Raw genomic sequence first — 15166 nt, forward strand, 5'->3', positions numbered from 1 at the left:
GCATCCTGTAACTCTCTCCCCCTACAGATAATCACTTTTATTAGTTTTGGCTTACCCTTTCAGTGTTTCTTTTTGGGATAAATATATCTATATATCTAGCTAGCTATATATTATATATATATATATATATTAGTATTTCCTTCCTTTCTTATACCTTTTTCATTCTCCGATTTCATGAAGATTATAGGCAGTGGTTTGGTGATCACATTTGGAAGATTTTCCTCATTCCCTAACATAAAATTCTTTTAAGCTAGAGGCTTGAGGGGCCGGCCCGGTGGTGCAAGCGGTTAAGTGCGTGCACTCCACTGCGGCGGCCTGGGTTCGCTGGTTTGGATCCGGGCACGCACCGACGCACTGCTTGTCAAGCCATGCTGTGGCGGTGTCCCATATAAAGTGAAGGAAGATGGGCATGGATGTTAGCCCATGGCCAGTCTTCCTCAACAACAACAACAACAACAACAACAAAAGCTACAGGCTTGAACTCAATGACACTATTGTCTACACTTTTTCTTTTAAACATGCTCAAGCTATTATTGCCGTCCCTCAGTATCTGTGGGGGATTGGTGCCAGGACCCCCCACTGGGGATACCAAAATCGGCCAGTGCTCAAGTCTCATATATAAAATGGCATAGTATTTGCATACAACCTATGCACATCCTCCCATATACTATAAATCATCTCTAGATTACTTACAATACCCTAAAACAATGTAAATGCTATGTAAAGAGTTGTTATACTGTATTGTTTAGGGAATAATGACAAGAAAAGTCTGTACACGTTTGGTACAAACGCAACCATCCTAGGCCTTTTGGTACCCGACTGGTTGAATCCAAGGATGTGGAACCTGCAGAAACAAAGGGCCAACTGTCTGTATTTTCAAATCTAAAGAGCATTTTTCTTGATAGAGAATATGCATTCTTTCTGTTTTCTGTTAATATTATATAACACATCCTAAGAAACTAGCTTATCTGTTTTTTTCTTTCCTGTTCAGAATATAACAACAACAAAAATAATTTAGAATGTATTATACAGTTCCCTATAGCATCACTCAACAAAATAACCCATACCTTGGAAACACTGTGCTTTCTGTAAAATGTGGTGGTCCATTCACCATGTACAGTCCTTCTGATCCTCGGACTAAAGAAATAAAACGGAAAGAACCACCATTACTTTGTTAATAATACTCAGTTATCACAAATGTTTTAAAAAACAAAAAGCTTTCAGTCAAAATATTAATGAAATTATTAAGTATTTCATAGAACTCTAGAACGTTAGCATTAAATGGGCACATTTTTCTTACCATATTGCATGAAATCATGTAACTGCTGAGAAATAAATAGGTAATGCAATGGACTAAATGTTTGTGTCTTCCCAAAACCCTAATGTTGAAACCCTAATCCTAATGTGCTGGTATTTGGAGGTGGGGCCTTTGAGAAGCAATGAGATCACAACAGTGGAGCCCTCATGAAGGGGATTAGTGCCCTTATAAGAAGAGTCCCAGAGAGCTCGCCAGCTCTCTCTCTGCCACGTAAGGATACAATAAGAGGTTGGCAGTCTGCAACCAGAAGAGGGCCCTCACCAGAACCTGACCATGCTGGCACTCTGATCTGAGACTTTCAGCCTCTAGAACTGTAAGAAATAAATTTATGTTGTTTATAAGTTACCCAGTCTGTGGTACTTTGTTATAGCAGTCTGAACTGACTAAGACAGGTAATATTCCTCTTATTTTTTTTCCTATAAATCATATTCATTTAGTTTCTAAGGAGACTACCTCAATAAATCCACTTTTATCTATTTTATAAGAAATCTATGCATGTGCATTGAGATACAACATTCATACTTATATTCCTTTATTCAAATGGAAAAAAAGTGATCTCAGTATTATATGTTTTCACATTTTTTTCGAATCCCATTTTCAAAACGTATGGATGTTAGAAACAATCAGAAGCTGAGTCTAAGTTCAATCTTCTTTGTATCAGCTTACTCTCTCATGTAACTTTTATAAATAAAAACTCAAAATTTTAACTGTCTCCGGTGAAAGGTAGGTGTGCTGTAGTAGAAAGGACATGAACTCAGAGGCAGACGTCTGTTTATATCGGCTACGGAACCCTGGATACATCACCACCTCTAAATCTGTGCCCTAAGCTGTAAAACGGAAGTATTACAACACAGGGTGGCTGTGTGCTTTACATAAAATAATAACAGGAAAATATAGTATATACTCAAAGTTCTTAAAAAATGTAAGGCATTACTAATCTATTTACAATTTCTCAAAGGAAGAGAGCAAGTGGGATGAGAAACATTCATTTACTAAGCCCCCAATGATAGTAATATCCTAAAAAATTAAGTGGGCACAAAGTTCAAGATTAAATAAGCAAAAACATCTATAGAACTAGATTATATTTTTTTAAATGGCTCAATTAGAAGCTTCTAAAACTGAACCAAATAAACTGATCATTCATTCAACGAATGCTTATTGGGCAAAAACCTACTTCCCAGATCCTATGTTGAGTACTGAAGATACAACAGGGAGGAAAATCAACCTTGTCCCTGACCTCATTAATAAATAATTAGTCAAATATATGGAATTCTATAACTGTGTTTAGTGCTACAAAGGAAAGACATATGGGGCTAACAGAGTGAATAATAGGGAGTTTTGACCTAAAAATGGAAGGTTAGGGAAAGCGTCCTTGAGTAAGTGATTTGTGTGTTGAGATACGAAGAAGGAATAGCAGTTAACAAGAGAAAAGCAGCAAGTGCAAAACTCCATAGCAAGAGAGATGACAGAGCATCAGAGGAAAGGAAAGAAGGCCTGTGTGGCTGGAAGGAGATGGAGACAGACAAGAAAACAGGGCTCAGACCAAGCAGGATCTTGTGGTCTAAGTTAGGCAATGCTGGCCTATAGCCAGAAACTTCAAAAGGGTTTTAGGCAGATTTTTAAAACCAGATTTGCATTTTGAAAAGGTCAGTCTGGTACCGTTTAGAGAATGAACTCAAAGAGGAGGGTAAGAGTGGATGTAAAGAGACTATTCACGACCATTCTGCAGGGCCAGCCCCGCTGGCCTTGTGGTTAAGTTTGACGTGCTCCACTTTGGCGGCCCAGGAAGATTGGCAACAGATTTTAGCTCAGGGTGACTCTTCCTCAGGAAAAAAAAAAGACAGTTTTGCAGTAGTCCCACAGGAGAGATTATGGAAACTTGGACTAGGATGGGGCAGTGGAAATGCAAAGTGGAGAATGAATGTTCAATATTTAGAAGATAAAATTGACAGAACTTGGTGATGAGTTACTACTTTATCGCTAGAGTTCTTGCTAGCAGCCACAGTAGAGGAGCTGAAGAGGAGAAAAAGTTTTACGAGGTCCATGGCTATAATTCCCTCTGCTCCCTTTTCCGCCAGCTAATCACAAATCTCCCACTCTTCTGGTGGCACCGCACAAGCAGCAAAGTTGGTAGACAGAGGCTGCTCTTGACTCAAACTCTGATCCCTATTTCCTTTTCTCCCTCAGGGGACAGTTCTCAGAACACTGATTTTCTACCTGAGAACTAACCAGCTCACTTTTCAGACACTGAAAGTAATATACTTTACAGTCCCAAAGTAAATAATTTAAAGTTAGAATGAAAGTACAAGAACCACTGATGAACAAGATAAAAATCTATGCCCTAGGGGCCAGCCCGATGGCACAGCGGTTAAGTGCGCGTGCTTCGCTGCTGCGGCCCAGGGTTCGCAGGTTCAGATCCCGGGAGTGCACCGACGCACCGCTTGTCAAGCCATGCTGTGGCGGCGTCCCATATAAAGCAGAGGAAGATGGGCACGGATGTTAGCCCAGGGCCAGTCTTCCTCAGCAAAAAGAGGAGGATTGGCAACAGATGTTAGCTCAGGGCTAATCTTCCTCACACACACAAAAAAACTATGCCCTAATGGAGCTTCCTTTCTAGTGGAGGGATGGAAAATAAGTAAGTAAACATACAATTGAACGATGAGTTTCCTGTTAGACATCCAGAAGTATACAACTAGACACCATGTCTCCTCATGAACAGAGCACTAGATGGAGTTGCCAAATTGCTGTGGGTAGTTTGCCCTTGAATATTCTAAAGCCTAGCAAAGTGTTCTGCACATCTCAAAATCCAAACTCCTTACACCACGGCCTACAAGGCTCTATGTGATCTGGCTGGCCCCTGCACAGCTCCATGTGCTAGGCATTAGGAATTTAAAAAATGAATACATCACTGCATTGAACATAACGATTTCAAAGGAGCTCAGTCTATGGCTACTTCTTGAATGAAACACTGACGATATCTATTCTAAAAATCTCTAATGACACTTAGAAAACATTTTGTGCCAGAAAATGTTTTCCTAGATTTAAAAACTATGAAGTTTAATTCTTTATCATCAAAATTCTCAATTGCTGGGCCAGCCCCGCGGCTTAGCGGTTAAGTGCGCGCACTCCGCTACTGGCAGCCCGGGTTCGGATCCCGGGCGCGCACCGACGCACCGCTTCTCCGGCCATGCTGAGGCCGCGTCCCACATACAGCAACTAGAAGGATGTGCAGCTGTGACATACAACTATGTACTGGGGCTTTGGGGGGAAAAAATAAATAAATAAAAATTATATAAAAAAAATTCTCAATTGCTGCTTGGCCTTTTGGCTAAGATCAAGTGTAGCATCAAAATTCTCTTAAGACACAGACAACGCAGTGCTATTTCTCATCACCAAATCAATCATCTGCTGCAACATCACGTATGATACATTATGATTAGAAGAAAACAGGCCATTCTTTTTTTTTTTTTTTTTGTGAGGAAGATCAGCCCTGAGCTAACATCCAATGCCAATCCTCCTCTTTTTGCTGAGAAAGATTGGCCCTGGGCCAACATCTGGGCCCATCTTCATCTACTTTTATATGGGACGCAGCCACAGCATGGCTTGACAAGCGGTGCAGAGGTGCGCGCCCGGGATCTGAACCTGTGAACCCTTGGGCTGCCAAAGCGGAGTGCGAGAACTTAACCGCTATGCCACGGGGCTGGCCCCAAGCCATTCTTTTCTTAATACTTAGTACTTAATACTTAAACCTTAATCAAGGTTTTAACATACACTTATTTGAGAGATTAATCAAAAATGAATTTCCCAAACAAGGGAGTTTAGTTACCAGATGACACTTTACTCCTAGATTACATAAAATTTTGTCAGCCTAAAGAGGTCCCTCCCACAAGCTGCAGTGGTAATTTAACACACTAGGAGCTCTCTTTCAGAATTCATACACAGGCCTAGGAAAACAACACAGCACAGCATCAGTGTAGTGCAATGTAATTAGAAAAAGTGATGCAATCACACCACATTCTCTTGTCTTTACTGCCGGCCCCAAGATCATATGCCTGAAGTGACTGGCAAAAAAGAAAAAGCAAAGAGCTTTCCCCAGCTCAATGCAGCTTCCTGTGTTCTCATGACACTTGTAACTAGTGACCTTGGTCCTCTATCTTTATTGACTTTGCCGTTATCACTGACCACAATATTTACTTGGGGAAATTTCAACGAGTTTGTACCTTAGACTACAGTGGCAGCTATACCTCAGAACCCACGAGGTAGCCTTCTCGCCACAGCAGTGAGAACTTTCAGGGTATTCAGGGCAACTAGTACAGGACTAGTACTTCTTTTTCTAAAACTTCTATTTCTTACCTATATCCCAAACTAAGATAGGTGGAGCTGCTATAGACTACACGTGTACCCACCCCTCAATTCATATGTTGAAACTTAATCCCTAATGTGATGGTATTTGGAGTTGGGATCTTTGGGAGGTAATTAGGTCATAAGGGCAGAGCCCTCATGAGTGGGATTAGTGCCCTTACAAAAGAGATCCCAGAGAGTTCCCTTGCCCCTTCTGCCATGTGAGGACACAGCCGAGGATGGCTGTCTATGAACCACGAAGCGGGTGCTCACCAGACATTCAACCTGCCAATGCCTTGATCTTGAACTTCCCAACCTCCCAAACTGTGAGAAATAAATAAAAATGTTTATAAGCCACCCAGTCTGTGGGAATTTTCTTATAGGAGCCTGAGCAGACTAAGACAGGAGTAGGGGGGAGAAAAATCTCCACTTAACCCACACTCTTTCATGCGGATTATTAACCCAAAATCTTAGAAGGCAACACTTCACAGAAAAGTCAGTATGAAAAGTGCCATGTCTTTCCTGCTCAAGTAGCATTATCTCATGTGGTTTTCAATTTCTGTTTTAGTATGTTTCTGGAGAAGCAAAATCTTGAGTCAGATTAATCAACTGCTTTTCAACAAGCACACATTCACATTCTAAAAAAGAACACTTTTAAAAGAAAAATCCAAAGGTCACATACATGTATGATTCTGTTTACACAGCACTCCTGAAATGACAAAATTATTGTGATAGAGGACCAATGAGTGGTTGCCAAAGGTTAGAGACGGAAGGAGGGTCTGAGTATAAAAGGGGAGCATCTTCTCTGTGGTGGTGGAGTAGTTCTATATTGCATGGAGCAATTCTATACTCACTACCAGCAGTTCTGATAGTAGTGGTTGCGTGAATCTACACATGATAAAATTTCTTGGTACCATACACACATACACAAACTGGTGGAATCCAAAGGAGGACTGTGGTTTTGGTAAATAGAACTATACCACTGTCCATGTCCTGGTTTTGATAATGGACTATAGTTATAGAAGACATGTATTATCACTGGGGAAAGCTAGGTGAAGAGAACATGAGAACTTTCTTTACTGTTCTTATAACTTCTTCTAAGTCTTAAACTATATCAAAATAAAAGGCTTTTAAAAATCCCATTGTTTTGAGTAATGCTTTGTTCACAATATAGCAAAAAATTAAACTAATCAAAAGTTTTTAAACACTGCTCAAGAATGGAGTTTCTTGGGAATAAGGGACAAAAGTGTTAAATCAAAATCAAAAATTGAATAGACCAAGATTTCTGTACTAAGTTAAAAACACATTCCATCAGACAAAAGTACACATCAAAGCTACTTTAAAGACTGATGACACTGTTGGTCCTTTACGATAGCTATGTTTATTTTAGGGGAATTAATTATCAGTTGAATTCATCATAAAAATTGTATGACGTCATTGTACTTTTGTCCATACATATAAACTACTATTTAAAACAAATATTTTGGGGCCGGCCCCGTGGCTTAGTGGTTAAGTGCGTGCACTCCACTACTGGCAGCCCGGGTTGGGATCCCAGGCGCACACCGACACACCGCTTGTCTGGCCATGCAGAGGCGGCGTCCCACATACAGCAACTAGAAGGATGTGCAGCTATGACATACAACTATCTACTGGGGCTTTGGGGAGAAAAGGTGAAAAAGAAAAAGGAGGAGGATTGGCAATAGATGTTAGCTCAGAGCCGGTCTTCCTCAGCAAAAAGAGGAGAATTGGCATGGATGTTAGCTCAGGGCTGATCTTCCTCACAAAAAAAAAAATTAAAAAAAAAAATTAGGGGCTGGCCCGGTGGCTTAGCGGTTAAGTGCGCATGCTCCACTGCTGGTGGCCTGGGTTCGGATCCCAGGCACGCACCGACGCACCACTTCTCCGGCCATGCTGAGGCCGCGTCCCACATACAGCAACTAGAAGGATGTGCAACTATGACATACAACTATCTACTGGGGCTTTGGGGGAAAAATAATAAATAAATAAAATTAAAAAAAAAAATTAAACGAATGTTTTATTTTACACCTCCCTACAGAGAAGCGTAACTGTGAGAAAGTACAGCAAGACATTTTGGAACCACTAAGATGCTTTATTGGATTTAATTAGTTTGAGCAATTTCTTACACAAATTTTAATAAATGGATATACAAAGTTTATTAGAAGGAACACAAAATCAGGTTCATAACAAAACATAAACTGTATTACAAGTTAATAAAAAGCAAAAATAAATATGGACTCAAAACAAAATCTTTTCAATAACTGCAACAATTTTTTCTACATATGACTTTCTAATTAGGAATTCATTTTAATTAGAAGCGACTGAATGCAAAACAGTGAATAGAATGTGGAGACAGCTTAATGTAGTGTATTGAGACTATATGATTCCTTTAAACGCTTACAAAGTCCTTGATTTTAAGCATTGTAAGAAAAATTGTCATTCTTGGTTAATTTGACTATGAATGAAGTGGTTATCTTTCATTAATTTATTCCTCCATTAATCATTTAGAGTGTTTATTGTTTACCAGGCAATGTACTTGGTACTGAGAAGGCAGGGATGAATAAGACCCTACCTCTGCCATCAAGGAGTTCAGTCTAGCAAGGGAGAAAAGCATCTAAACAACTAGGTAGTTATCCTATGTGACGAGTGGGGGAAAAAAAAAAAAAACAAGTATATACGAGCTATGAAAATAGCCTGGGGAGTGACTACCTGGGAAGAGTGAGGAAAGGCTTCACAAACCAATAATGTCTGAAATGAATTTTAAAAGATGAAAGAAGTTAGCCAAACCAAGAGCAACAGTCCTAGACTAAAGAAATAGGTTGTTCAAGGGCTTTATAAGCAGTTCAATATCGATGGAGCACAAAATAGGATGGGGTGGCAAGGAAATAAATGAACATCAAGAGCTATTCAACGATTATAAAGGGTTCCATCTGCTATGCCAAACAGGACGGAATCTACCCTGTAAGGAGTCACTGTAAGGATTTTTAAAGGGGAGAAAATTAGTCAGATTTTAAAATGCACTAATTTTTTTTTGTTAGACTTCAAATAAGCATTTAGTGTTTCAAAATTATGAATAAGATACAAGCTACCTTTATGAACCTAGAGAAAAAAACTCATCTAGTATGTAATTATGACTTTTAAACTGTATCTGCCTGGCATATTATCTAACAAATTATAGTCAGTACTTGATAAATGTTTGATGAATGAACTGTGGTAGCCGGATTGAATATGAGTGGGCATGATGCTTGATAACAAAGACCTTAAAACGTAGAATGGCAAAAAGTGTGAAAGCTTGTTAAGGTTCTTCCTTCCAAGTCTCAGGGGAAATAATCCCCAGTCCTCAAAAGTGGACAATCTTTCTCTTACTGACTCCTTTTTCCTTCTATATAAGTTATTAAGTTATCAGTGACTTGAAGCCTTCTATTCTTTTCCCTCCCAACTTCCCTCTCCTTACTTCATACTCATATATGAGACTCTCAGCCATTACCCTAGTCCAGTTTTCCCTGACATTGTCCAAGACTAAATTTATTACCTCCTTCAACATTATAAACTCTGTCTCAGCTTCAAAATCTCAGGAATCCTCTAATTTCTAATTCTATAAGGCTCATAACCACTTCAACACCAAACGTTGCCAGATTATCTCTATAATGCCCACTGCTACCACCCCAAAACACACTTTGATCACCTGAAACCTACACTACCACAGCTCCACTCTCTCCACTAAGTCCTACAAATTTCATTAAACAAGGAGTACCGAGTTTGGTATTACCTAAATTCACGCGTATTTAACGTGTGGTCGGTCATTCTAGTGAACTGGGTCATACGCTTGTTTTTTCCTTACTACAGAGCTAAAGGACTTCAACAAGGCCTGTCACCAGGTAAGCGTTCGTGTAACTCCAGTACTGCAGACCCAGGGTAGCAAATTCAGCTGGCACTTGCTGTCATCACCCTCCTTCCTCCATCCGGGAAGCGGCCGGGAAAAATGACGGATGAGCAAAAGGGAGGGGGAATGCGGGAGCCCGAGGCGGGGGCCTCACTTCCGACTGCCACGCTACACGGAGAAGCCCGAAGGCCCTCGACTCTGCCGCAATGCACGAGAAAGCGCGGATCAGATTCCAAGGCTTCCCGGGTAGTCCCCAAGGGCAAAGACACAAAAGAAACTGCGCTGAAGAAACAGTCCTTTGCTCATTCACAACTTACCTGTCAGAAGCGGCGTGGACGGCGCCATCTTGTCCCGGAAAGAGAAACCCGTGCGCTCGGGTCAGAGTTCACGAGGGCCGAACCCGTCCCCTACACGTCTCCTCACGCTTAGAGACGGCGAATTGGCGTTTCCGGGGCCACCAGCCTCGGGGCCAATTCACTTCCGGTTGGAGAGCGCCGCGGAAAAGGAGCCGGGCCGCGCAGGCGCAGCGGCGGGGCGACGCTTCACAGAGCGTGGGCGGGCCGGGCCGGGGCCCGTGCGCCCGCCCTCTCCCTCCTCTCGGGCCGGCGCAGCCCGCCCTTCCGCGGGGCGGAGCCCGCCCGGTGCTGACGTTGGCAGCCGAACCCGAAGCAGTTCGAGGCGCCGGACTGCACCGTCCGGTTGTTGCTCCCGTCCCCTTCCTCTTTCCTCCACGCTCCCGGCGGCGGCGCGCGTCCCCGGCGGCCCGTCTCCTCCTGCCGCGCGCCAGCCTCGCTCGGCGGCCGGTCGGCGTCGTCGGTCGGTCGGCGGCCCCCACTCCGCCCAGGCCCGCGGCGCACCGCGCACCCGAGAGCCTCCTGCCCCGGCGGCGCGGGCCCCGGAGCCGAGCGCAGCGCAGCAGCGGCCGAGCGGGGCGAGCGCGAGGAGTCCGGCTGCCGGGCGGGCGCGGCGCCGCGAAGATGGTCGCCAAGCAGCGGATCCGGATGGCCAACGAGAAGCACAGCAAGAACATCACCCAGCGCGGCAACGTCGCCAAGACCTCGGTGAGCGGCGCGCGCTCCGCGGCGCCCAGGCCGGGCCGGGGCCGCGTCCCTCTGCTCCCGGAGCGGCCGACCCGGGGCCCGGGCTGCGAGCCGGCCGCTCGCTGGGGCTCGGGAGGGGCGGGCAGACCTGCAGGGGAGGGCACCCGGCGACCCGGCCCGGGGGCGGCGGCGGGAGCCCGGGGGCCCAGCGGTGTTTTGCATTTGAAACTGCGGGTTTTCCCTTTTGCAGAGAAATGCTCCCGAAGAGAAGGCGTCTGTAGGACCCTGGTTATTGGCTCTCTTCATTTTTGTTGTTTGTGGTTCTGGTAAGTGTTTTGGGGGCTGCCCGCCGGTAGGGTGTTGGGTGACGGGTTGGGATGACGTGGTGACCCATCAGTGGTGAATCCTCCCCGCGGAGTTCTCAACCCACCTGCCGGGAGCTCCACATAATTCTGTTCCGTCTGAACCAAATTACTTGTCCCACATATGTACAAGAGGGCAGTGCTCCAGAAACTTCTCCCAGCTTGATTTGTGCTCACAGGAGATCAGAAAAGGAGGTCAGGGCCTTAGGAATGGTCGAGTTGGAAGACATTTAGACCAAAACAAAAATACCTCATGGAATGAGAATTTGGAATGCTTTGCAACCCCCACTATCAATGCCTTTGCAGAAAAGAGGCTTATGGATATCGTGCACATATGGATGTTTGAATTTAATTTTACATGTCACAGAATCTAACGTCTTTATGTCAAAATTGGGTATATTTATAGACTAAAGCTAGTGCAAAGAATTGATTCATTCTAGAGGAAACGTACCTGATTGGCAATTTAATGTGTGAGACAAATGTTTTTAGATTAATAAAAGAAACGTTTGACATATGGTAGGAAAAATTAGTTATCAGGGCAGCTTGCTGTTAGAGTAATAGACTCTTGTTTCTGCAAATGGATTACAAGATGTCTTTCCTCTTCCTTTATTATCTTAATATGCACGTTGTTGATATTGAAGTCCATGTTGCCTGTCTCCTAAACTTACCAATTGGAAGCTTTCCTGATAAATGGCCAAGAGCCAAGCAATTTATATAACCTAAAGATTACTGAATTTCAGCTTTGTGAGAATGAGGAAACAAGTGTACGTTATAGGCCAGGCCTTCAAAGGACATTTAATATTTAGGGATAAACCAAAATAATTCTATGCTAGAAAAACCCGTTTGCTTGGATGCTTTAAGTTCTTTCTAAAATGATGGCTTATTTGCCAACTCTCTTGGACAGGTAGACAAAATTCAGAGAAGCTGAGATTTAAAAAAAATAACTTGCAGACGTTTAATTGTTTTATTAAGGCAGGCAGGCCTGTTTTCACTCCTTACTACAATGAAAATACATATCATTTGCCAGTAATCGTAAGGGTACTTTTGGATTCTTGAAGTACCTTAATAAATATTTGTCAGTTGCAAGACCTATTTTATTCAAAGCATGTTTTAATATTTGCTCTTTCTCTTTACAGCAATTTTCCAGATTATTCAAAGTATCAGGATGGGCATGTGAAGTGACTGACCTTAAGATGTTTCCATTCTCCTGTGAATTTTAACTTGAACTCATTCCTGATGTTTGATACCCTGGTTAAAAAACAATTCAGTAAAGCATCCTGCCTCAGAATGACTTTTCATACCATCCTTCATGTGTCATTCCAAGGTTTCTTCACGAGTCATTCCAAGTTTTCTAGTCCATACCACAGTGCCTTGCAAAAGCACCACATGAATAAAGCAATAAAATGTGATTGTTAAGCTACAGTAGTGGACCCTACTTATTCAGTCAGTAAAAAGTAAGTTTTTTTTAATGTGGTTATTAAAACAGTATACAATGTAGATAATTAGATTAAATCTGTGTAGACAGGGTCTAGATTTTGTTAACTCTAATGTGTAGATGCAATTAGTTTAATTTAAAATTCGGTATCTTAGGGTTTTTATATAGTTAGGCACTTTATTACTATATCTTGAATTGAAAGCACACTCCCATATAGGGTCATGTAACTGTCCTGTAATAAAGTGCTTATAAATGGAACAACTACACAGTTAGCCTAGTTTTCCCACAATGTTGAGCACCTAAAAATTTTTAAAAGCTTCTAAATGCCTAAAGAGAGATGCTTATAGCTACAACATCTATTTTAATGATATTATTTCTATGACACTACCTTGGATTTTGCATGAGGGAATATACTAACCTAAGATGCCATAAGAAAACAGCTTGGTTTAGCGTTTTGTAACTTCATCAGTCGCTTCAGTGTCGCTGAAAGCTACCGTGGTGGAGTTGAGTCAGGGAAGCTTTGCTTATGTCACCATTGATTTCACCAGAATTACTTTAATATATCAAGGAGGGATCTACTATGCTAGACAACATTTTAGGGGAAAATACTACTAAAAATGGATGCCTCGTCAGGACATACTGTTGAGTCCAGTGTGCCATAAGACACGTTAGCATGTTAACAGCACTTTTAATACCAAAAAAGGGCACATCTACTAAAAAGTGAGACTTAGTTTGGAAATGCTTTTTCTAGATTTATGATTAGAATTCTGTTAGGGTACTAGGTAGATCAGACTCATCTGGAATTGAATGGATTTACTGATAAGGGTCAGTCTTTAGTCTTCCCTTTGTTTGATTTTGTAGGTTATGATTGATCAAACTTTCTTTTTACTAATGGTAAGGGTGAGTAATAAGGCAGGTTTTGGGTTTTCTGGTACTATTGAAAATTGCAAGCATCGGCCATTTAAATCCTTAGCCATATCGTGATGAAAAAAGCCTGAGAGGTGGCTATGTATTAATGAATTGGAAAGAAAGCTGCTTGTTTGCTTTGTTAATTGCCTCAGGATATCTCTTTTAAAATAAGCTATTTTAAGAGGAACAGAAGGGAAATGTGCTACCTAGTCTACACAGGGTGTGAACCTCAGAGAGAGCCTCTGATACCCCGGAGTGTGGGGAGTGAGGGAGAGGAGCTGTTAAGGATGTTGAGGAACTGGACTACTCTGGAATAGAAAAGGAGTCAGCTGACCTTGGGCCAGTATCTGCATTGTTACCTGCCTTTCTCACCCAGGAAATCAACCCTTGTGCTTGTTTCCCTCTTTGAAACAAGTGTCTTAGTTAACATTCTATATTATTGTAACTTTAAAAATGAAAGTTACTGTAAATTCATAGCAGGTGCCTTATTCTTTGCGTTGAGTCAAACCATTCCATGGCAGAATTTCCCTTGGTTTACTATAATTGGCTTTAAGATGTTGGGTTTTTTTTTTTTAATACACAGTGTATTAATTTGACTGTTAAATTGCTGTAGCTGGCCATCATTCTACATATGTAAAGTTGCATTCCCTTTGTATTTCATGTGTGATTTACCAGTTGAGTGCATTTTATATTAAGGATGGATTATGCATGTTTGGGACAATGAAAGCTATGTCTTATTTGATTTATCCTTTAAAAATAAAGTTCCGTGAATATTTGATGCCTTCTAAAAGGAAATGATTTTACAGAGTTCTTATCTGAGAGTGCTTTTTATAGTTAATAGAAAACGATTTTAAAGAATGTGTAGTAGTATGTTGTACTTGAGTTAAAAGAAATACTTCCCAGAGGCACAGATTTAACGTTAAAACTGGGACTAGGTAGCAAGAAAAATACATAAAAAGCACAATGAATTAAATACTTTCCCACCTAGGCTGTACCCTGATCTCGTTATCCGAGTCTGGGTCAAGAAGAAGCACAGTTCTTCTGGTCTCCGTTTCCCAGCTGAATTTTATGTGTCATCTAATGTTGAGCACGGTATGAGAAGAAATACTTGATTGGGGTTGTCTACATTATCCGATTTATCCGATTACTCTTTGTAATTTAGCTATAACATTTCAAGGAGTTGTCAATGATTTCATTGTATCTTTTGGGTTGTATATAATGTTGCTCAAAATAGAGTGGGCTTCCAAAACAAGTAAAGATGTTCATTGTAACGGAATGCCTGATGTTGGACTTGTTGGGCTTTGACTTACATGAAAGACCTGTGTAGACTCACCTGCGGGCCCTTGCTCCTCTCCCTGGGGTCACTGGAGGTTGGTTGGCACCAAGGACGGCCATGCAGCACCAGAGTATGTTCTTGGGGGGGGCTCCTCAACAAGTTTATTGTGCTTTAGCATCTGTAAGATTTAGAACATCATCAAATTTTCCACTTAGAAATGGTTCTGAAGTTTGATTTGCCTTTACCTACCTTTTTAGTTGGTTTTTTACTTATTGTTTTAGAGGTAAACCACAACTTAAAGAGGTAGGAGTTGGGTTTGGCTGCAGATTGTCTGTAACCCCTCAGAGCACGCTTTCCTGTGTGAACTTAGCCCACTGTAGCGGCTGGTACTGCTTTCTCTTCAAGTTGAACCAGGACAAAAATGTCCTAATTTGGAAAGAGTACTAATGAGCAATAAAAGGCTAGAAATTAAGCCGAAGAGAAAAAATTCAACTGTCTGGACTTAGATAATTCAAAGTAAATTCATGTATATCATAGAAGCATAAAGAGAGAAAGGACATGGAAAATTTAGTCCAACTGCCTCA

The 15166-nt window shown here is 41.8% G+C and overlaps 2 protein-coding genes across 2 annotated transcripts in view; one reads left to right on the forward strand and one right to left on the reverse strand.

The window, feature by feature from the left end:
* Positions 1-10012, reverse strand: part of EIF2A (eukaryotic translation initiation factor 2A) — a 36714-nt gene extending 26702 nt beyond the window's left edge. Inside the window, exons 1-2 of the mRNA XM_004419252.3 lie at positions 9878-10012; positions 1068-1137 (exon numbers count right to left, since the gene is read on the reverse strand). Coding sequence (XP_004419309.1) covers positions 1068-1137; positions 9878-9905 — 98 coding nt within the window. The 5' untranslated portion in view covers positions 9906-10012. The remainder of the gene's footprint in view (positions 1-1067; positions 1138-9877) is intronic.
* A 199-nt stretch (positions 10013-10211) lies between these two features.
* Positions 10212-14084, forward strand: SERP1 (stress associated endoplasmic reticulum protein 1). Its single transcript, XM_004419254.3, has 3 exons — positions 10212-10621; positions 10851-10926; positions 12099-14084. The coding sequence occupies exons 1-3, from the start codon at positions 10538-10540 to the stop codon at positions 12137-12139; spliced, it is 201 nt and encodes a 66-aa protein (XP_004419311.2). The 5' UTR covers positions 10212-10537; the 3' UTR covers positions 12140-14084.
* Positions 14085-15166: the final 1082 nt, after the last annotated feature.

Source organism: Ceratotherium simum, chromosome 5 (assembly GCF_057802395.1).
Source record: "Ceratotherium simum simum isolate JZ-2026a chromosome 5, ASM5780239v1, whole genome shotgun sequence".
In the NCBI taxonomy this organism is placed as follows: domain Eukaryota; kingdom Metazoa; phylum Chordata; class Mammalia; order Perissodactyla; family Rhinocerotidae; genus Ceratotherium; species Ceratotherium simum.

Coding starts and splice junctions, on each gene's coding strand:
- SERP1 (XM_004419254.3), top strand. CDS start 10,538: ATGGTCGCCAAGCAGCGGATCCGGATGGCCAACGAGAAGCACAGCAAG. Junction 10,622..10,850: donor GCAACGTCGCCAAGACCTCG/GTGAGCGGCGCG, acceptor TCCCTTTTGCAG/AGAAATGCTCCCGAAGAGAA. Junction 10,927..12,098: donor TTTTGTTGTTTGTGGTTCTG/GTAAGTGTTTTG, acceptor TTCTCTTTACAG/CAATTTTCCAGATTATTCAA.